Source organism: Anguilla anguilla, chromosome 16, assembly GCF_013347855.1.
Source record: "Anguilla anguilla isolate fAngAng1 chromosome 16, fAngAng1.pri, whole genome shotgun sequence".
In the NCBI taxonomy this organism is placed as follows: Eukaryota; Metazoa; Chordata; class Actinopteri; order Anguilliformes; family Anguillidae; genus Anguilla; species Anguilla anguilla.
Genome location: NC_049216.1, coordinates 9050724 through 9074677, shown reverse-complemented (window position 1 = coordinate 9074677; position 23954 = coordinate 9050724). Strand labels below are relative to the sequence as shown.

Genomic DNA, 23954 nt, shown 5'->3' with positions numbered 1-23954 from the left:
TAGGTTAAAAAACAAGACTTTACCATCATAAAAAGAATGTATTCACAAGTCATCATCATGTGTAAAATAACAAATACATAAATTTCAGGAATAATACATTCAAGAGTACTATTTGCTGAAAGAAAAATGCAGTTCACTTCAATGTTTTTATATGTAAATATCACTATATCCATAATCAATTAACAAAAATTATTTTATTATAAACAGAATTCTTCTTGGCGGAATGTATTGAAACAAGGGAAAAATATGAACTGACGCATTTTGAATTCAAGCTCCTTCATAGGGAGTTTGTCTCTGAAGGATGTCCATTTTTATTTTTCCACTGATTCAATAAATAATCCCAAGAGCAGTGCTGTCCTTAAGTCTCATAACTATATGCTCATATCCATGGCCACCTTCTTTGTATATTATAATTATTGAATTTTCCTGAAAGAAGCGCAGGCACTGAATTATTCTGAAAAATAATTTTGTTGTAATTGCAGGTGGACATCCGCTACAAGCAGACTTACGATTCCTGCTATCTGTGGAATGAGTGGTACTGTCACAGTGGGGACTGTGGGAACGATAGCAGATTTGAGGTTGCAGAAGTGGACAGCGGTACTAGTGGAGTCAGTTATTATGGAGGCAGGTGGTGTACATCCGAAGCATTAATGACAAAAGATATTCAAAGCAATCAGCCTTTTGAAATGTGGTAAGTCATTCAGGACCAGGGGTATAAAGACTAATTAAATTCATTAGAATGTTTGAGGTTTTAAATTTGTGTTCTGTTCCTATTATAGGAAAACAGGGTGTTGTTGGATTTACAATTCGTTAAGCTATGGTGCACCATGGGCTCTCCTGACACATGTGGACCTTGGGATCAGGTCTGACACTCGGGAACCCAACCGATCTCCAGTGACAGCAGTTCTGCCTTTCATCCGGTAATGTCATTGCTTCTCACAAACTGTGACCTGTTACATCTTTGGGTTTAAAAAGATGGCTGGCTCCAACTGTTTCAGATTGATGAAAAATTTGTCAGGTTATTTATCTAACTTTTCTAACAATCTGCTGACTTTACAATGGCTTTGTCAGGTGTAGGTCATTTGGGGTATTGTAGTCTAAAGCAACAAGTATCTCCAAAGCAGCTTGTACAGCGAAGTTACGCCTCTGAAAGTTTCTCATATTTACCTGCAAAGTATATGATATGACTTAAGTAAATCTACTGGGCAGTTCAATGACCACATCATCAGATTACTCTCAAACTTATAGCCAGGGAAATACATATGAAGATTGCATTCTGTGAAAATGGTGCACAAGATACAAATTTCACCCATTAGGGTCAGTTGGAAAATGACATATAGGCTACATTTTTGCAAGCCTTAAACCACCCACTGATGTGGGAAACTGCATAATTGTCTCTGGTGATACTTTCTGATTTATACATTTTGCATTCCATGGCAACAGATTGATATTCCTTCACCATGCACCATATAATACAAAAAATGAGCACTAAAACCACAAACATTAGACATGCTATATTTACACTATGTTGGATTTTTGCCATTAGGTATAAATAGCCTTGAAGATATTCTAATGATGATACTTTCTTAATTTATAGGATACCTCAGAACTGTCCAAGGAGACTTAAACTGCTGGCTCATGACCCCGATAAGGACCAAGTCAGATGCAGATATGGAACAGCTAATTCCAATGAGTGCTATTACTGCCACCACCACACAGGATTCTACCTGGATGAAGTAAGAATCTGAAAGACCTACAAAACAACAGCGGTGATATAATATGATGTCTGTGATGTCATCTTACTCAGAGAAAAGAGAGAGGAGCTCTACTAATCATGGAATACGTTGGTGACAACCAACAGACCAATCGGCGGATACTTTCTGGCTCTGCTTCCAGGATGCCAGTGGGAGTGACCTGAAAGCAGGCAGAAAGTATCCACCAATCACTGTTGGCGCTGTTCCCAACTTATTCTGTGATTTGAGGATCTCTTCTCTGTTTTCTCTGAGTACGGTGACATCACAGTCATCTAATCCCTGTATTATCCCTGAAAAATGCAGAGACATAATGAATAGCTCCAAAACCATTAATATTTGCGTAGCAATGTATTCTAAGTACAGACTTTTATTTGAGCTCATACAATTGTATTAATCCATTGTAATACACATGGACAATTACAGAGGCTTGAGATTCACTGGACACGACAGTATTCTTATCTGAGAGTACCAGACTTTCCTGATTCATTACGTTTTTCTAAAGGGAAGCTGAGATCATAAAATTTAAAAATGCTGCTTATTAACCTGACGTTATGTGATGAAAAAAGAAATACTTACTTCACTCCTTCCCTATGTAATTACAGAAAATGATATGGTAACCAAGCATGGTCTTTAAAATGAGAAGGCTGTAGGACACTCAGCAGTGCTTAGCAATTCCCCTCACACCACCTGTTTTTTCTTGACAATACAGCTAATTTCTTTTTCTTCAGAATTCCTGCACCCTGACTTACCAGTACAACTCTATCCAAAATGCTCACGCCTTTGAGATTGTCCTGGAGGATTTCCCCAGACAACAAATCACTCTGTCTTACACCGATGGCACATTGTCCAGGAGGTCTCCACTAGTGACAAGACACAAGCGGTGGTACTATGGCCCTATGCCTACACAATTCCCTACGACTACAGCAGTCCCTACGACACAGTCGTGGTGGAACCGGCTTATCAGCACGCCCGCACCGTACTGGGGAAGCCAACTCTACAGTACACCTTCCCCCTGGTGGTGGAACCAACCCAACACTTCACCTGCACCTTACTGGTGGAACCAGCCTGGCACTACAGCCACAACCTCCACAACTTCAACAACAGCACAGTGGCAGCAGTCCACTACAACCACCCGTTTCCCCCCAATACCTTTGCATGCTCCCTCTACGAACCCACTGAGCAAAATCCCACTGCATTTTGCAATCCAAGGTAAATCCAAATGACATTAATCTAAAATTACAGTCTACAGCTATTCCAAATAGATATATATTCCAAATAGCTATTCCTTGATATTACAAGGAAACTCGAAGACCTACACACTCCTATCCAAAGCCTTCAGCTGATGTTCCTTCTCCCATTCTTCTACCACTTTCAGTTGACCCAGCTGTGCATTCCTGTACCGAGGGAGAACTTCTGCCCCAGTTTCTGCCCCCGACTCCAAGAAATGGAGAATTTCGCAATGCTTCTGTCAATCAGGAACTGGAAATTAGGCTCAAAGCTACAGCAACACAATCATGGTAAGACAGCACTTCTGTTAGAAACACATTAGAAACACATTTTTATTCCTATCCATTTGATTTTATGGAGTAAGGGGGTGAAGCAGAAGTTCCGTTAAACCGCATTTCCAGGTATACTGCTACATGCTATGCTAGCTTATCTCATCGTAGATGGCAACAACGACAACTTCATGTAAGCAAATGAAGCATTGAGTTGTTCTGCAACCACAAAATTACACGGCTCCACGTCATCAGCAAACAATCGATATGCAGCTTTTCAGTGCACCAAATGCAGCAACGAGGATGATGTCATCCATCCTCAACTGGACAGATTACTTCAGACTGCCTTACCAGTAGCATGAGAATGATCCGATTGAGGAAATTGTGTAGATATGGAAAGGGAAGCATTATGGGAGACAGAGTTTCAGACTATCTTGATTACCTAAAAATACAAAACGGGCCATTTTTAATCATTGAAATCTCCTCATATTGAGTATATAGTAATATACTTAAACCCTGAAACACATACTTTGAACCCAGACTCAAACGTTATTATCATCAGTATCATTTGGGAACAGACCTGGGTCAAGTACATATTTAAAGCATTATAATTGCTTTAAAATTATTTTTTTTTTCTTTTTTTTATTATTTGAAATACAACAATTACAAATTTAAGGAGCATTTGCATGTATTTGCAATTATTTTCAAATATGATTAACATATTTTTGCAAGTCTCTAAATACTATTTGAAAAAGCATTTGGTTTCCCAGGAAAGTGTTCATTTAAAGGAACATATTTTTTTAAATGCTATTTCGAAAAGTATTTGGTTTTCCATTAAAATAAATACAATAAATCAAATGCAATATGCAATATTTAATGTGTAAATGTATTTGAAAATACTTCAAATATTTATTTAACTATGTTTTCAAATATAAATACAACCACATATTTGTTTTTGACCCAGGTCTGTTTGGGAACCAAATGTGTGAAAACAGAAACAAACAAGGGCAAAAATACATAGCTATTTGAAATGATTGTATTGTTTAGATATTTAAACTCATTAGAAACAATTATTGAGCAGCAGATATATTTTATATATATATATATATATATATATATATATATATATATATATATATATATATATATTTTAATCTTTAAAAAAAAATGCATGATAACTGAAAATATGCATACCAATTTCTGATATTGATCAGAATGTGGCTTCTTTCAGGGTAAATAACTTCATTATCAGTGGACCTCTGAACATCACAAAGTACAACACTATCAGTGGATCAGATGGAGAATCTCTAATAAGATGGACACCAACTGAAAATGACCTTGGTGATCATGTTCCCATTTGCTTCATTGCAGAGAGTCAATCTGGGTGAGTTTCAAAATGATAAAGTCGTTGATCGAGTTATTCTGAAAGCTCTTTGAAACTGTTGCTGTTGTTGATTCTTGCGTGCTGATGAATGAATAAACATAAAATCCAGTCTTAGTCTAATTGAATTATAATGAACTATCAGAACTTCTAAAATCTATTTTCTGAATATAATTAATATAAAATCTTATGTATAATAATTTTACATTTGTCTTTGCTCTGTACCTGACTCATGATCATGTCCAACCATTCAGGTCCAGTATTTTCCATTCTGAAATGAGATGCATCATTGTCACCGTTGGACACACATATGGTTCGTATTTCACTATATGCACATTAGTTTTTAGCTGCGACCGCAGCTCTATAGCTCTGTTTGTCGGTCGGTCGGTAGGTCCACAAAAAGTGTCCCACCCCGTAGCGGCCACAGTTTTCGCCCCAGGAGGCTGAAATTTGGCATGGACGTTGGTCACGACAGAAGGTAGAGCCGAGTAACTTTCAAGGCCAATTGACCAAGAGGGGGCGTGGCGACGGGCGGGGCTTATCACAAAAAGGCGCATAACTCCCGAATGGATTCACAGATTTCCACAATATTTTGTGGAAAGGTTGGTCATGAGCCAAAGAAGAGGTCACATGTGTGCATGGATGCATGCACGCATGGATGCATGCGCGTGTGCGGTCGCAGCTATTGCGGACTCGCGCTTGTTCTCTTGTCCCCCTGCTGAAATACAGACCTCTAAACATCTACTTAACTCCGTAGAGGCCATGCAATCAATGTATTTTTTGGTCTCATTATCTCGAGATCGCAACTTATTTGTCTTGTGGGCTCAATATAAACAAGCTTGTTTTCTCGTGATCAAAACTTTTTTTATCTGTGATCTCGACATAACTAAAGTTGTAAATAAAATGCGTTCCTTCTTCATAGGACAACATGCTATCATCCAGTGCGTCACACATAATCACTGTAGGCCTACACTTTCTTCTGCTTTATTAGTACATGCTTTATGTTGGTAATGTGTTTTATATGCCACGTGTAGCCGAAGACAAATCTCCACATTAGTGGATAATAAAGTTTCTCTATCCATTTTGTCCAGAAGTCAAATCGACTTCACCACTTGTCTGAAATGTGCACAGTGTAAGACAGTAATGACAACAGATTGCTCATTTGGTGGGAATTTTATAGTTAACTGTAAATCAGATCTGGGCTAACTATGCACTGAAAATATTTCTTTAAACACTTCAACATTAGATGTTCATGACAGAGCATGCTTGGTACAGTGAAATAGGTCTGATTGCAAAAGTACGAATCCCATCAAGCCTTAAAGTAGACCAATTTGAAACAAACTCAATAGTATCTGAGACAGGTCTGCTGTAAAAGTAATACCATCTTAGATTCATAAAGTAATGCTGTGCTATCCCCAGTTCGTCGCGCACAATCACTGTGCATTCAGATTGCAGAGGTTATCTAGTGATCACAAGAAAAATACTTCTGTTATGTCCAGACCACGAGATGAATAAGTCGTGATCACGAGAAAACAACTTTCATTATGTAAAGATCACAAGATAATAATCAGTGATATCGAGATAACAAGACCAAAAAATACTGGATAGCCTCTACAGACTTCCGTAGCAAAATGAATCACAGTTAACTGCTTTTCACTGCTTAGGAAAATCACAGATGCAAATTTTACATTCCATGGACTTAAAGTTAAACATTAGATGCTTTATTTAGGCTGACCATATTTCGGTTTTCAAAAAAGAGAACAAGGGTGGGTGGGCATTATTAACGTAATATTAGGCTATTTGTTTATTATTATATTGTTTATGGAACCACAACCTAACCGGACATGTTTAGGAATTTAGAAATCCCACAGACATGGATATTTTATATACCAAATAAAGGATGAGCCCTGGTAAAAGAGGAGAGATGGTCACCCAATGCCCAATTCCTGACTGGAGGTAGCATTTAGGAAGCTGGTTACCTGTGAAAGCATTGGGGTGAATGAAATCGCTGTCGTGCATGCAAGGATGTGCATGTGGAGCTTTGTGTGAAACTGACCTGGTAGATTCAACTGACAGCAATATACACAACTTAAAAACTGTAGCAAAAGTATGATATATGGAACAAAGCTGTAATACTACACCACAGCATCACTTCTTCAAACCAGCAGCAGTAACTGGTTTCAATCTCTGCAACAGAGGTATCATCTCACGCCTGTTTGAAAACTTTTCCATTTTAAAACTTCAGCTTAAGCACTAGTGGTCCCGAATCATTGGTTTGTCTTCTACCTTTAGCCACTTTCTATTCCGATACTTTCCAAAACTCCTTAAACTCATGTCCTGTCAAACATAAATGTCCTACTCTTACTTTTTATTTTTTTTAAGCAATCATAGAACTTTCAATGTAAGCTTCACCAATGATTTCTTCCCTGAAATTCTTCAATAGGCAAAGCCAATGTGATTTGTAACGAGAACACAATGACAGTGGAATTGGAGAAGTCCTCAATAATTGGACTTCATGAAGATCACTTGCGTCTCAATGATGCCTCCTGCACCCCCACCTCCAACAGCACCCATGTGATCGCTGCCATGTCCCTCAGCTCCTGTGGGACAATACTGGAGGTCAGTCCCTTTGATCCACTCAAATAATACGTTTAACAAAAGCCCTGATGTTTCTGCAGAGAAATATTTTTTATTTGTTTCTCCAATTGTCATTGTAGGAGGACGCGGACAACCTGATCTTCAAAAATGAAATTACGTCATATGACAAACTTGGTGATGTCATTACCAGGAAACACCAGGTGGAGATCGGGTTCTCGTGCTCGTACCCCAAGAAGGGCAATGTGTCTCTGGAATTCAGGGCGCACAAGATTCCTTTCGTGTTCACGGAAAAAGGGTTCGGAAAGTTCACCTACCAGTTTGAGTTCTTCCACAGTGACCTGTTCGACCGCATGGTGGACCCCAGTACCTACCCAGTAGAGGTGCCCCTGAGAGAGATGCTCTACATGGAAATCAAAGCCACTTCCTCTATTGCCAACACTGAACTCTTTGTGGAGTCCTGCAGAGCAACCCCTGTTGATGACCCCAACTATCACATTTTCTATGACATATTTGAAAATGGGTAAGACAACTGGTATAAGGATAGCAAAAGTCTTGTGGTGTGTTTATTGTGGTGTTAAAGGGGTAGAATATCAATAGGCCCATGAGTATAACCATGCTTTGACTGGAACACGAAAAATCAATAAGGCCTGTTGAATGAGGAATGGCAAAATTTATCTAAAACTGTGGAATAGGGAAGATGAACATTAAAGTCTGGATGGTAAAAAAGAAAATGCTTTTAGGGTTATTTCAGCTCAGAAAAGACCTGTGAATTTGGCTGTTTTATTTTCCCAGCTGCACGATAGATGAGACAGTGGTGGTCTATCCAAGTAACCCTTCAGATTTCAAATTTGGAATCGAGGCTTTCACATTCATTGGAGAACATGAGGAGGTAACTGGTGACAGATATTCGGTCTGGCCTTATTTTGTGCAATTCTGCCTGGTCTGTGGATTCAGAGCTCTCTTATCCCTCTGATGAATTTTAGGTCTTCATAAGCTGCTCAGTCATCCTGTGTGTGGGAGGGAACCCCTTCAGCAGATGTTCTCAGGGCTGCATCAATGCCACAGCCGCCCCTGTTGTACATCACCACCACAGGAGGGCTGTTGCCACAGAGACGGTCAGACACTACATCTCCCAGGGGCCTTTGCGTCTAAAGAAGAGCACAGACATCACAGGTACTCCAGCCCTGGTCTTGTTTGAAAGTGTTGTGCTGTGCAAAATCTTGTGCAGGTTTAACATTTACTCCAATATATATGACATATATAACGTACAACATATATCCTCAAGCCTGACCCATACAAGCCATGTGATGTAGACACATATGACACCTACCATTGCAGTATATGGTATTCTTTAGCTTCTCTAAGGAAAGGTAGATTTCAGAGTAATTCCCAAAATTGAATGTTAAAACTTGTATTTTTAACTTTCTTTACAGTTTCCAACATGAGCTTGAGCTTGAACATGAACCTGGTTTTCATCGCTGCTGTTCTCCTGGTCACGGTTGGAATTGTGTGTGGAGCAGTGATTTATACAGCAAAGAGGTCAAAGGTCAAATACCAACCACTTCCATCCACTGACTTCTGAGACACTGTTTGCATACTCATTAAAGAGTGAACACTTTCTAGACAATCACATTAAGACAATATTTCCCTTTTAATAATGAAAGATGAATTGGCTTTTCAGGCCCTGAATCTGTATAATCTCTTCTTTGGTGTAATGAATTTCAGAAAATAGTGATTATTGTGAGCTTGGATTTGTTAATTACAATGCTTCAATAACCTTACCGTGACTGCTTAGCTATGAATGAAATGTTTATTAAAATTAATTCACATTGTCACATCATAAGACATGTCACATCAATGACTATGGCTTGACTATAATTGTAGTTTTTTTAAAATGCTGCAAAATGTAATTTTGTTGTAATGGCTCTGAATTTATGGTAAACATTTGATATAAACTTTCTACAAGAAATAGCACTGTGTCATTGATTTCTAAACGCTTTTATTTTACATCACATGATGCCTCTATTTTGCTGATAATTATCTCAATTTGTCCAAAGTTTATCAGGTTTCAACTTGTGAATGAAATGGAAAAATGCTTCTTCAGTCTGTGCTGTTCCTCTGTCTTTGGCACTTTGCCTCCAGAATAGAGACTATCAGCACAAAGAAACAGTAGTTTGAGCATTTGTGGCATGATGACCACATCATCATCTGGCTAGCAGTCACGAAAATTCACACAAGAAACTAATTGCCATAGGAGCCCAATGTGTCCTACTTCCACACCAAGTGCATAGAAGCCTGGAAAAGCACTTGATTTTACTATCAACTTATTTTGCATGCCAGCCAGATTAACAAAGTAAACAAATTTTCACAAATGGCTCTCGGTGAAACACCAATTTACTGTTACGTTCGAGGACCACAGTGGAAATATGTTGTAGCTCGTGGTGTTATCCTCGGTACTTTTTAATGTATGCACCAGTGGTTGCATACACTGGGGTGGTTATGCATTCATTTGTCAAAATAAGCAAACACGTAAACTTAAAATAATGCAAAGATGGAGAGTTTCAGTTCTCCTCAGAGTTCATGCAGGTTTGTCTCAGGAAGGGAAAACAGGACGATATCGATTGTGAAACAGAGACTGTACATAGATAAATGGGTAAAATACTTCCTTATCCCCATGAGGACATTTTTCTCGCAGCATATAATATTCACATTTACAGACAGTTACACAGAGAAACATACATTTACACTACGGAAAGGGGGAGATGATATTTATGCCTATTAAATAAATATTGAAACGTATCAACCTATCCAGACAGGCACTTGCACCATTAATGTACTATTTGTTTGTGGGTCAGATAAATTTTAGGCAAAAAGGTACAATGGTGTAATTTATTTTACAATGTGAAATAGTAAAAAATCTTATTTGTGAACACAATTTTCTAAACAACAACAACAACAACAACAACAATAATAATAATAATAATAATAATAATAATATTTTTTATTCATGGTGTGCTGTTCATACTCCTAAAGCACTAGGTGCAGGCAATTCAAACATATATTGTAGTCATTTTAAAATAGTTTTGGTGGAACACAGTTGAATTGCACATTATTTCCACTATAAATGATTGAAATTTGACACTTTGATGTGACACATAAACTTCGAATAACCACATTATCTCCAGATGGTAAGGTAAAAAAACACCAGGCCAAGTTACTTGAAACAATTGAGGAAACATTGGGCTGCACTGCTTTGGAATAGATCTTTTTTTTGCAAGTCTGAATTAGTGACTTATAGACAGTGCTCTGTATATGTGAGTAAACGTGGCATTTTTGTACATTGAAAATGTGCATTTGTTCAGATAAATATCCACAATGCCCTATAGCATAGAACATTATTGCACAGTGTTGCATATCTCACAATCCAATGACACCGTCCTTCTATTCTCAAATCCTTAAATACAGGATTCATAACTGACCATTCACAACTGGAACGACACCTTAAACTGCCCTGACTCACATTGTGTGTATACCACAGTCTTTGCAAATGTGCACTTAAGTTGTGAGCAAATTCTCAAATCAAAATGAATATCATAAATGTACAATAGTGCACCTGTTGTGCACAGGAAACTGATAATGTACTGAAAAGTGCTGTAAACACTTAAATTGTTAAAAAATAAATCAGATTTAAATGTGATTATTTATCGTTGTATGTTTTTTTAAATCATGACCAAGGTTTACCTACTTCATTTTACAAGCAGATTACACAGAAAGCAATGCATTCTAAAGTGAACAATACATTTCTGGGAATCAACGCACTTGTTAAAGGAAAGCGGAAGAATTAAACAAATTTGCACGATCCTTAATGAATTGTTTAATTTTCTAACAAAAACTTTCCTCATTCCTGTGGTCTTTTGTATTGTTCCACTTACCGTAAGTCATCCAACTGGTTTGTTTCTGTGAGTATAAAAATGATGGTGACCACAGCTGTGCTATACTGATTCGGCAGGTAGACTCAGATGAGATTAGAGCATCATGTCTTCCTGCACACTCCTGCTGCTCCTGGTCTCCTGTTCTGGAGCCCTGGCCTCCCACTTCTACGGAGGGACCCTGACCTTCACCCCGAAAGGAAGGAACCCCGATGGATCGTTCAGGGTGAGCAAGGCGCTTTAGCTGTGCGATTTAGCTCTGCATAAATAACAGGACCCCTCATAAAATGTCTGTGTAAAATGTCTGGCAAGTCACAATCAAATTACTAAGTACTGTAAGGCAGTGTTCTGAGTAGATACTTCTGTGGTGCTTCGTTACAAAACATATATTTGTAATAAAAGGAGTCTAAAAAAGATGATTCTGTTCTAAGCCACAACTGAGTTTAGTTCAAGCCTCCATTGTCCCTGATGGGACATTTGATTTGCAGGCAGGTGGAAGAGGCACACAGTACCCTTAGGACAATATCTTTTACTCAGTGCATACAGAAATGAGGTTAAAAAACAAGACTTTACCATCATAAAAAGGATGTGTTCACAAGTCAACACCATGTGCAAAATAACAAATACATACATTTCTGAAATAATAAATTCAAGTGCTGAAAGCCACAAATGCAGTTACTTTAATGTTTTTTTACGTTAATATCACTCCATCCATAATTAAAGAACAAAAATTATTTTATTATAAACAGAATTCTTCTTGGGAAAATGTATTGAAACAAGGGAAAAATATGAACTGACACGTTTCGGATTCAAGCTCCTTCATCGAGAGCTTGTCTCTAAAGTGTGTCCATTTATATTTTTCCACGGATTCAATAAATAATCCCAAGAGCAATGCTGTCCTTAAGTCTCATATATATATGCTCATATCCATGGCCACCTTCTTTGTATATTGTAATTATTGAATTTTCTTGAAAGAAGCGCAGGCACTGAATTATTCTGAAAAATTATTTTGCTGTCCTTAAGTCTCATATATATATGCTCATATCCATTGCCACCTTCTTTGTATATTATAATTATTGAATTTTCCTGAATTATTCTGAAAAATGATTTTGTTGTAATTGCAGGTGGACATCCGCTACAAGCAGACTTACGAGTCCTGCTATCTGTGGAATGAGTGGTACTGTCACAGTGGGGACTGTGGGTACGACAGCAGATTTGAGGTTGCAGAAGTGGACAGCGGTACTAGTGGAGTCAGTTATTATGGAGGCAGGTGGTGTACAATCGAAGCATTAATGACAAAAAATATTCGAAGCAACCAGCCTTTTGAAATGGGGTAAGTCATTTGGGACCAGTGGTATAAAGACTAATTAAATCCACTAGAATGTTTGAGGTTTTAAATTTGTGTTCTATTCCTATTATAGGAAAACAGGGTGTTGTTGGATTTTCAATTCGTTAAGCTATAGTGCATCATGGGCTCTTCTGACACATGTGGACCTTGGGATCAGGTCAGACACTCGGGAACCCAACCGATCTCCAGTGACAGCAGTTCTGCCTTTCATCCGGTAATGTCATTGCTTCTCACAAACTGTGACCTGTTTGACATCTTTGGGTTTAAAAATAAAAAAAATAAAAATAAATATATATATATATATATATATATATATATATAGTATTGTGTTTTGTTCTGGCTCCAACTGTTTCAGAGTGATAAAGAATTTGTTTGATTATTTATATAACTTTTCTAACAATCTGCTGACTTTACAATGGCTTTGTCAGGTGTAGGTCATTTGGGGTATTGTAGTCTAAAGTAACAAGTCAAGTATCTCCAAAGCAGCTTTTACAGCAAAGTTATGCCTCTGAAAGTTTCTCATATTTACCTGCAAAGTATATGACATGACTTAAGTAAAGATTGCATTCTGTGAAAATGGTGCACAAGATACATTTTTTAAATTTTACCTATTAGGGTTGGTTGGAAAATGACATATAGGCTACATTTTTGCAAGCCTTAAAACACCCACTGATGTGGGACACTGCATAATTGCCTCTGGTGATAATTTCTGATTTATACATTTTGCATTCCATGGCAATAGATTGATATTCCTCCACCATGCAGCATAAAATACAAAAATGAGCACTAAAATCACAAACATTAGACATGCTATATTTACACTATGTTGGATTTTTGCCATTAGGTTGAAATAGCCTTGAAGATATTCTAATGATGATTTTTTTTTTTCATTTATAGGATACCTCAGAACTGTCCAAGGAGACTTAAATTGCTGGCTCATGACCCCGATAAGGACCAAGTCAGATGCAGATATGGAACAACTCAAAATGAGTGCTTTTACTGCCACCACCACACAGGATTCTACCTGGATGAAGTAAGAATCTGAAAGACCTACAAAACAACAGGGTTAATATAATATGATGTATGTGATGTCATCTTACTCAGGGAAAAGAGGGAGGAGCTCTACTAATCATGGAATACATTGTTGACAACCAACAGTTTTCTCTGAGTACGGTGACATCACAGCCATCTAATCCCTGTATTATCCCTGCAAAATGCAGAGAGATAATGAATAGTTCCAAAACCATTAATGTTTGCATAGCAATGTATTCTAAGTACAGGCTTTTATTTGAGCTCATACTATTATGTTAATCCATTGTAATGCACATGGACAATTACAGAGGCTTGAGATTTCCTGGAAATTACAGAGTATAGTAATCTAATCTGAGAGTACAAGACTTTCCTGATTCATCAGGTTTTTCTAGACAGAATTTAAATATGCTGCTTATTAACTTGTGATGAAAAAAGAAATAATCACTTCACTCCTTCCCTATGTAATTACGAGAAATGCTATGGTAAGCAAGCATGGTCTCTAAAAAGAGAAGTAGCAAAAGTGGCTGTAGCAAACACAACGGTGCCTAGTAATTCCTGTCATATCACCTGCTCTTTCTTGAAAATACAGTTAATTTATTTTTCTTCAGAATTCCTGCACCCTGACTTACCAGTACAACTCCATCCAAAATGCTCATGCCTTTGAGATTGTCCTGGAGGATTTCCCCAGACAACAAATCACTCTGTCTTACACCGATGGCACATTGTCCAGGAAGTCTCCACTAGTGACAGGACAAAAGCAGTGGTACCAGGCCCCTACAACTACAGATGCCCCTACGACTACAGCAGTCGCTACGACACAGTCGTGGTGGAACCGGCTTATCAGCACGCCCGCACCGTACTGGGGAAGCCAACTCTACAGTACACCTTCCCCCTGGTGGTGGAACCAACCCAACACTTCACCTGCACCTTACTGGTGGAACCAGCCTGGCACTACAGCCACAACCTCCACAACTTCAACAACAGCACAGTGGCAGCAGTCCACTACAACCACCCCTTTTCCCACAACACCTTTGCATGCTCCCTCTACGAACCCACTGAGCAAAATCCCACTGCATTTTGCAATCCAAGGTAAATTTAATCTAAAATTATAGATATACCAAAACTGATATTACAAGAAAACTCAAAGACCTACACACTCCTATCCAAAGCCTTCAGCTGATGTTCCTTCTCCCATTCTTCTACCACTGAATTTCAGTTGACCCAGCTGTGCATTCCTGTACTGAGGGGGAACTTCTGCCCCGGTTTCTGCCCCCGACTCCAAGAAATGGAGAATTTCGCAATGCCTCTGTCAATCAGGAACTGGAAATTAGGCTCAAAGCTACAGCAACACAATCATGGTAAGACAGCAGTTCTGTTAGAAACACATTAGAAACACATTTTTATTCCTATCCATTTGGTTTTATAGAGTAAGGGGAGTGAAGCAGAAGTTCCGTTAAACCGCATTTCCGGGTATACTGCTACATGCTATGCTAGCTAGCTCGACCCGCCAGATCCGCGGATGTAACTGCGATCCGCGCATCACTACTTCAGACGGAATGATCCGATTGAGGAAATTGTGTCGATATGGAAAGGGAAGCATTATGGGAGACAGAGTTTCAGGCTATCTTGATTATCTAAAAACGCAAAACGGCCATTTTTAATCATTGAAATCTCCTCGTATTGAGTATATAGTAATATATCTAAACCCTGAAACACATACTTTGAACCCAGACTCAAACGTTATTATCATCAATATCATTTGGGAACAGACCTGGGTCAAGTACATATTTAAAGCATTTTAATCACTTTAAAATACTCGTTTTTTTCTTCCTTTTTTAAATTATTTGAAATACAGCATTTACAAATACTGAGTATTTAAATTCCAAATGTATTTGAAAATACATTTAAGCAGCATCTGCATGTATTTGCAATTGCTTTCAAATATGATTAACATATTTTTAAAAGGCTCTAAATACTATTTGAAAAAGTATTTGGTTTCCCAGTATAGTGTCCTTTTAAAGGAACATATTTTCAAATACTATTTGGGAAAGTCTTTGGTTTTAAATTAAAATAATTTTAATAAATCAAATGCAAAGTATTTAATGTGTAAATGTATTTGAAAATATTTCAAATATTTATTTAACTATGTTTTCAAATATAAATACAAACACATATTTGTATTTGACCCAGGTCTGTTTGGGAGCCAAATGGGTGAAAACAGCAACATGCAAGGGCAAAAATACATAGCTATTTTAAATTATTGCATTGTTTAGATATTTTGATTCTTTAGATAAAATTATTGAGCAGCAGATATATTTTTTTATCTTTTTTAAAAATGCATGATAACTGAAAATATGCATACCAATTTCTGATATTGATCAGAATGTGCCTTCTTTCAGGGTAAATAACTTCATTATCAGTGGACCTCTGAACATCACAAAGTACAACACTATCGGTGGAGCAGATGGAGAATCTCTAATAAGATGGACACCAACTGAAAATGACCTTGGTGATCATGTTCCCATTTGCTTCATTGCAGAGAGTCAATCTGGGTGAGTTTCAAAGTGATGAAGTCGTTGATCGAGTTATTCTGAAAGCTCTTCGAAACTGTTGCTGTTGTTGATTCTTGCGTGCTGATTAATGACTAAACATAAAATTCAGTCTTAGTTTAATTTCTATAATTACTAACAAATTATCAGAAATTCTTAAATCTATTTGCTGAATATAATTAATATAAAATCTTATGTATAATAATTTTACATTTGTCTTTGCTCTGTTCTTGTCATGTCCAACCATTCAGGTCCAGTATTTTTCATTCTGAAATGAGATGCATCATTGTCACCGTTGGACACACATATGGTTCGTATTTAACTATATGCACTAGTTAGTTTTTCTCTTGTCCCAATCCTCGAAATACTGCAATACAGACCTCTAAATAGTTACGGATGTCCGTGCAATCTATGTATTTTTTGGTCTCGTTATCTCGAGATCACGACCACCATTTTAAAACTTCAGCTTAAGCCCTAGTGGTCTAAAATTATTGGTTTTTCTTCAACCTTTTGCCACTTTCAATTTCGAAACTTTCCAAAACTGCTTAATCTCATGTCTTCTGTCAAACATAACTGTGTTCCTCTTATTTTTAGTTTATTTGAAGCAATCATACATCTTTCAATGTAAGGTTCACCAATGATTTCTTCCCTGAAATTCTTCAATAGGCAAAGCCAATGTGATTTGTAACGAGAACACAATGACAGTGGAATTGGAGAAGTCCTCAATAATTGGACTTCATGAAGATCACCTGCGTCTCAATGATGCCTCCTGCACCCCCATCTCCAACAGCACCCATGTGATCGCTACCATGTCCCTCAGCTCCTGTGGGACAATACTGGAGGTCAGTCCCTTTGATCCACTCAAATAATACGTTAAACAAAAGCCCTGATCTTTCTGCAGAGAAATATTTTTTGATGTCTCTAATTGTCTATGTAGGAGGACGTGGACAACCTGATCTTCAAAAACGAAATTACGTCATATGACAAACTCGATGGCGTCATTACCAGGAAACACCAGGTGGAGATCGGGTTCTCATGCACGTACCCCAAGAAGGGCAATGTGTCTCTGGAATTCAGGGCGCACAAGATTCCTTTCGTGTTCACGGAAAAAGGGTTCGGAAAGTTCACCTACCAGTTTGAGTTCTTCCACAGTGACCTGTTCGACCACATGGTGGACCCCAGTACCTACCCAGTAGAGGTGTCCCTGAGAGAGATGCTCTACATGGAAATCAAAGCCACTTCCTCTTTTGCCAACACTGAACTCTTTGTGGAGTCCTGCAGAGCAACCCCTGTTGATGACCCCAACTATCACATTTTCTATGACATATTTGAAAATGGGTAAGATAACTGGTATAAGGAAAGCGAAAGTCATGTGGTAGATGTTTATTGTTTCAGGGGTAAAATTTCAATAAGCCCAACAAAGCATTGACTGGAAGCCCTTCTGTGTGAGCATCTAAAACCATGAATAGGGAATATGAACATTAATGACTGAATAGTGTAAAAAAACATTTTTAAAAATGTTTTTAGCCTAGAAAAGACCTGTGAATTCAACTGTTTTATTTTCCCAGTTGCGCAGTGGACGAGACAGTGGTGGTCTATTCAAATAACTCTTCAGAATTCAAATTTGGAATTGAGGCCTTCAAGTTCATTGGGCAGCATGAGGAGGTAATATGTGACAGATTACCCAGCAAAGCCTTATTGTGTGTAATTCTACTTGGTTTTTGATTCAGATTAAAGTTCATTTCTATTCTTCTGATGAATTCTAGGTCTTCATAAGCTGCTCAGTCATCCTGTGTGTGGCAGGGAACCCCTTCACCAGATGTTCTCAGGGCTGCATCAATGCCACAGCCGCCCCTGTTATACATCACCACCATAGGAGGGCTGTTGCCACAGAGACGATCAGACACTACATTTCCCAGGGGCCTTTGCGTCTAAAGAAGAGCACAGACATCACAGGTACTGCAGCCCTGGTCTTGTTTGAAAGTGTTGTTCTGTGCAAAATCTTGTGCAGGTTTAACATTTACTCCAATATATATGACATATATAACGTACAACATATATCCTCAAGCCTGTCCCATACAAGACATATGATGTAGACACATACTGAAAGTATGTATGAAACATACTTTAACAGTATATGGTATTCTTTAGCTTCTCTAAGTAAAGGTGGATTTCAGGGTAATTCCCAAAATTGAATGCTTAAACTTGTATTTTTACTTTTTTTTACAGTTTCCAACATGAGCTTGAACATGAACCTGGTTTTCATCGCTGCTGTTCTCCTGGTCGCGGTTGGAATTATGTGTGGAGCAGTGATTTATACAGCAAAGAGGTCAAAGGTCAAATACCAACCACTTCCATCCACTGACTTCTGAGACACTGTTTGCATGCTCATTAAACAGTGAACGCTTTCTAGACAATCACATTAAGACAATATTTCCCTTTTAATAATGAAAGATGAATTGGCTTTTCAGGCCCTGAATCTGTATAATCTCTTCTTTGGTGTAATGAATTTCAGAAAATAGTGATTATTGTGAGCTTGGATTTGTTAATTACAATGCTTCAATAACCTTACCGTGACTGCTTAGCTATGAATGAAATGTTTATTAAAATTAATTCACATTGTCACATCATAAGACATGTCACATCAATGACTATGGCTTGACTATAATTGTAGTTTTTTTTAAATGCTGCAAAATGTAATTTTGTTGTAATGGCTCTGAATTTATGGTAAACATTTGATATAAACTTTCTACAAGAAATAGCACTGTGTCATTGATTTCTAAACGCTTTTATTTTACATCACATGATGCCTCTATTTTGCTGATAATTATCTCAATTTGTCCAAAGTTTATCAGGTTTCAACTTGTGAATGAAATGGAAAAATGCTTCTTCAGTCTGTGCTGTTCCTCTGTCTTTGGCACTTTGCCTCCAGAATAGAGACTATCAGCACAAAGAAACAGTAGTTTGAGCATTTGTGGCATGATGACCACATCATCATCTGGCTAGCAGTCACAAAAATTCACAGAAGAACCTAATTGCCACAGGAGCCCAATATGTCCTACTTCCACACCAAGTGCATAGAAGCCTGGAAAAGCACTTGATTTTATTATCAACTTATTTTGCATGCCAGCCAGATTAATAAAGTAAACAAATTTTCACAAATGGCTCTCGGTGAAACACAAATTTACTGTTACGTTAGAGGACCACAATGGAAATATGTTATAGCTCGTGGTGTTATCCTCAGTACTTTTTAATGTATGCACCAGTTACCTTGAGTGGTTATGCATTCATTTGTCAAAATAAGCAAACAAGTAAACTTAAAATAATGCAAAGATATTCTCCCCAACGTTCACGCAGGTTTGTCCCAGGAAGGGAAAACACTGTGTTCTATCACAGAACCACACAAAATATCACGCTCAGCATGGCAGTGGGTCGTTTATTCACTTAAAACTCACAGAAACAGCACTTCTCTAGAGCACAGACGAGCCCCAGATCCTCTCGTTCCACTGCCAACCGTGGCCGGCAGCCCCACATCGCGACTCACAGGTGGTGCTGGTGTCACCCATGGATGGGACGGTTTCAGTCGGATTTGATAATAGCTTGATCATTTCTGTGCTGACACTTGCTTATCAATAGTGAATGTTACAGTGTGACCATTCATTACTATTAGTACCATTAACACTTTCAGAAATAACTAACTTCACAGCCATCTTTTCTCTACTAAACATCACAGATTTAACTAATTACTAATGTAAGACTTAGAGCATAAATTTATATTTCTACTGACTAATGTCTCAGTCAGTTTTACATATTTACTTGTAAGATAAAAGAGCTATTTAATGAAGCAAAACGATTAAGGTTGCATCTAGCCAACTCATCTTAATTTATTTAATGCTAGCAAGCTAGCTAAGCAACTAGGAGAATGATCTAATTAGATATTAGCTGGCTATGACTACTGTAATTGATTTTTCCTCAGCTAAACTGCAAGCTTTTCCTGCACTATAGATATGGATTTTGACACATCTCCTTAAGAAAGTGGTTATATGTATTTTTGTAGCTGGGCCATTGGAAATGTATCCTACCTGGAACACTGACCTACTGGCCTGCATTCGGATTCGAACCCAGGACCTTCTTGCTGTGAGTCGACAGTGCTTCCTGGGCCAATCATCTCAAATGCAAATAGCTAGACTAGCTGGACTAGCTTGCTGCTGTAAGGTGCAATTTTAACTGTCTCTGGACTTTGATTTTTCCATTATTTTACATATTGGAGCCGGAAGTTTCCACAGGTTGTATACTGCAGCTGGGAAGGCAAATTTCCACAAGACGGGGAAGGGAGGGTGGATCATAACAGGCACCTGGAAAGAAAATAAGACAATATAAACCGTGGGACAGTCTCGAGACCCCCAACCAACACTAGCCTGGAGGAACACATGACCTGGAATGCCACAGGGCAGAGAGGAGAATGTGGGCTCACCAATCCCCTCATTATGGACTGAGAGAAAGAATCACATGTATGTGAATGTAAATTTCTCAATATGATAAATGCGGTGCACTGTGAATAATATCAAATGAAATGCGGGAGATTCATGTTATATAGACAAATCTGGATCATCAACTGGCTTCTGGAAGAGTCTCATTGTCCGACGTTGATTTAGGGAATGGTTTTCTACAGTGGGTGGTGATCCCAACCATCCAGCCATCCTTGAAGGTGTCCAGGTCAATTTGGAGGCGTGGTGGGAACACCTACCGGGCACCATACATGTGAAGGCTCTCAGAGGGATCTACACTTCCCTCCCACATAGAACCCCATTGCAGAATCTGGTTACACCCGTCCCAACATCACGCCACAAGCATTCAATTCTGTGTGTTAGTGAAAACTGTCAGCCTGCTTGCCCCTTTCCTTTTAGCAATAGTGTACAGTCCAGAAAACTATCCATTTACTGTAGTTTGATTGAACAAACAACTGAAAGAGAAGTGCTGCTTTGATCAAGGAATGGCAGGTGTTCATTGCTAAGACAGGTAGGCAAACATTAAGCAATAATGCTTGAAAAGAAGAACTCCCCTGAAAAGAGAATACACTTTTAAAAAGTGTGGCACCAAGGAAAAAGGTCAAAGCACTCTTTGTGTGGAAAAAAGATGGATTGAATGTGCTAGAACAAGGCAAAAGGACCAATGTGCATGAACACTAGGCTTTGATCAGGGTCATAAAATCAACAGGTGGCACACAACATATATAAGCCACACCTAATACATTCCATGCATGCCTGATTGGTAAACAAGCACAATATACAACAGAGGGAGCTGTAGAGAACCCACAACATGCTGTATTGTAACTGGAGATTTATTTTTTTGTAATGTTGAATTTTAACTTTAGGCTTTTTATTTTTCCAATAGAAGTGGGTAGTTAAGGAGTCAAGTGATTCCTTGCACTGAGAAGAGATAGTTAATATGGGGAAGAATTATTTTATAACAGTCGAGATTTGTCCTATTATAGAGAGAGTAAAATTTATTCCAGTTTATTCTTGAGATTGTAGAAAAGTTGTTGATTTGGCGAAAGTTTCTTGTAATGATGTTTAAGGGCCTTGTAAGTACAGCAATATGTCATCTGTGTAAAGACTAACTTTGTGTTGTGAATTAATAGTATGAATTCCTTAGGTTTTATTGTTTTATCGTATTGTTGCTGAGAGTGGTTCAATAGTGGTTTCCCAGAATAGTGGTTTCCCAAAATGAAATTTGTCAAGTGTACCTAATAAAAAGGTACAATTTACTTTACCAAATGCTTTTCCAGCATCTAGTGATGTAATTATTTTCTTAGGTTGTGTCTGTTGCGATGCGTTAATTAAGTTGAATAGTCTGCAAACATTATCAGAAGCATATCTTTTTTGATGAAACTTGTTTGGTCTGGGAGAATTAAGCTGGGAGAACCTGTTGCTATTCTAGTGGCTAGAGCTATAGTAATGATTTAAAGTCAGTTTTCATCAATGATAGAGGGCAGTAGCTGGAACACTGGGTTACATCTTTATAGGGTTTGGGTAGTGAGAGTGGTATAGTGGCTGTATTCATGTGTGAAGGGATTAAGAAGTTGCTTTTTATTTCTTATGTTACTCTATAAAACAGTGGTGATAGTATATACCAAAAATGTTTAAGGAATTCAGCAGGGAGTCCATGAGGTTCAGGCAATTTGATATTAGTCATCTGGTGTACTCTATAAAGGTCATCCGAAGTTGTGGTGCATCTAGGGTGTCTTCTTATCTTTTGGATGGTGTGGGTAGCTCCAGATCTTTTTTAAAAAATTATTTATTTCTGATGGGTGTGGTTCTGGGTCAGAAGAATATAGGATGCTGTAAAATATTTGGAAGATGTTATTTAGGTCTCGGTTCTTCTGGACCATTTCCCCTGCAGAATTCATTAAAGCTGGAATAATTGCCTTTTTTAATTGTAAATGATTTGCCAAATACTTGCCTCATTTATCGCTTTTTTCAAAACTACTATATGTTAGTTGTTGGTTGGGGAATTGGATTCTTTGCGTATAATACTTCAAGATTCCTGAGTTCATTCTGTATTTGTTCTTTGGGATTATTAGAGCATTCATGAGTTAGTTGTTTAATCTTTTGTTTCAGGTTTTTTCCCAGTTCTTTTTTTTTTGTGTGTTTGCAATAAATACAATATGTTTATTTTTTTTAGATTGCTGCTTTGCCTCAATAGTAGCAATGGCTGGATATTATCTACTGAGTCGTCCCATAAAGGATGCCCACTTTTTGTATTGAAATGCCACTAGGTCCTGCTGCTTTTTTGTCTTTAGTTTATGTAATTTATCCAGTACTTCATTATCCTCTATCTAAATATCTGCTAAGACATTCGGAGTACGCCTTCCAGTCTATTAGTAACCTCCTCTTTAGTAAAAACTCTCAACAAGGTAACTATTTAAGGCATCAGCAACATTCTTATTCTTATAAAGCAATGCTCCTTTTTTATTCTTCATGCACTTGAGATTCTCCTTGACTTTGTTTCTTTCAATGCTGTAGTAGGAAAATATTTAGGATTACGTTTTGCATCTTGGACAATTTGCCTTTCAAAGAACCTCTTAGCTACTCTTAGTTCTTTTTTAATCTTGGCACACGTTACAATATTCATCCTTATTACTCTGTTGTTTTTGTATATCTAATTAGATTTTTTTCTGAAACTCACCCGTATGGCTTTGTTCATCCACTGAGGAGACTGCTTCTTCAACTTACTTTTCCTTATCTTTGGAATAAATTTACATCATCCCTCAAGAATATCCCTTTTTAACCTGCCCCACTTTTCATTCACAGTCTTGCAATCAAGAAGTTGCACCAAGTCTACATTACTTAAATTTGCTCTCATCTTGTTAAAGTTGACTTGCCTAAAATTAAAATTTCTAAAGTATATTTTCAAGGAGTATTCCACTTTGGTGTAACATATGTAATTTTGTGGAGCCTACCCCCATTGTGTTTGCATAGCGTATAATACGAGCAGCATTAGCATCTTTGGACTACTCATCCCCCAGATATGATGCACTGAGAGGCAACGTTAAATCTGCCTCGGGAGGTCCCGCCATGGCATAACCACAACAGGGAGTCTCAGAACCGTTTGCCAGAATAACAAAGTGCAGCAGTGTAGTATAATGGGTAAGGAGTTGGTAACCTGAAGGTTATAGGTTTGATTCCCAGGTAGGACATGTTGAGCAAGGTACTTAACCTGCAATGCTTCAGTATATATCCAGCTGTGTAATGCTGTATGTAATGTAAATGCCATGTAAAAAAGTTGTGTAAGTCGCTCTGCATAAGAACGTCTGCTAAATGCCTGTAATGTAATGCAACTCAGCACATCAGCAACTGGAGGAGCA

At 38.0% G+C, this 23954-nt stretch overlaps 2 protein-coding genes across 2 annotated transcripts; both read left to right on the top strand.

Moving 5' to 3' along the window:
* Positions 1–3141: 3141 nt before the first annotated feature.
* Positions 3142–9200, top strand: LOC118215732 (ZP domain-containing protein-like). Its single transcript, XM_035396697.1, has 8 exons — positions 3142–3271; positions 4482–4634; positions 4886–4944; positions 7075–7250; positions 7349–7749; positions 8022–8118; positions 8213–8402; positions 8663–9200. Exons 3-8 carry the CDS (start codon positions 4908–4910, stop codon positions 8809–8811), a joined length of 1050 nt encoding a protein of 349 aa, XP_035252588.1. The 5' UTR covers positions 3142–3271; positions 4482–4634; positions 4886–4907; the 3' UTR covers positions 8812–9200.
* Positions 9201–11227: 2027 nt separating this feature from the next.
* Positions 11228–18848, top strand: LOC118215730. The gene is made up of 13 exons (XM_035396696.1): positions 11228–11384; positions 12283–12491; positions 12580–12720; positions 13404–13539; positions 14147–14627; positions 14755–14896; positions 15938–16090; positions 16339–16397; positions 16754–16929; positions 17025–17425; positions 17656–17752; positions 17854–18043; positions 18317–18848. Exons 1-13 carry the CDS (start codon positions 11265–11267, stop codon positions 18457–18459), a joined length of 2448 nt encoding a protein of 815 aa, XP_035252587.1. The 5' UTR covers positions 11228–11264; the 3' UTR covers positions 18460–18848.
* The last annotated feature ends 5106 nt before the right edge of the window (positions 18849–23954 follow it).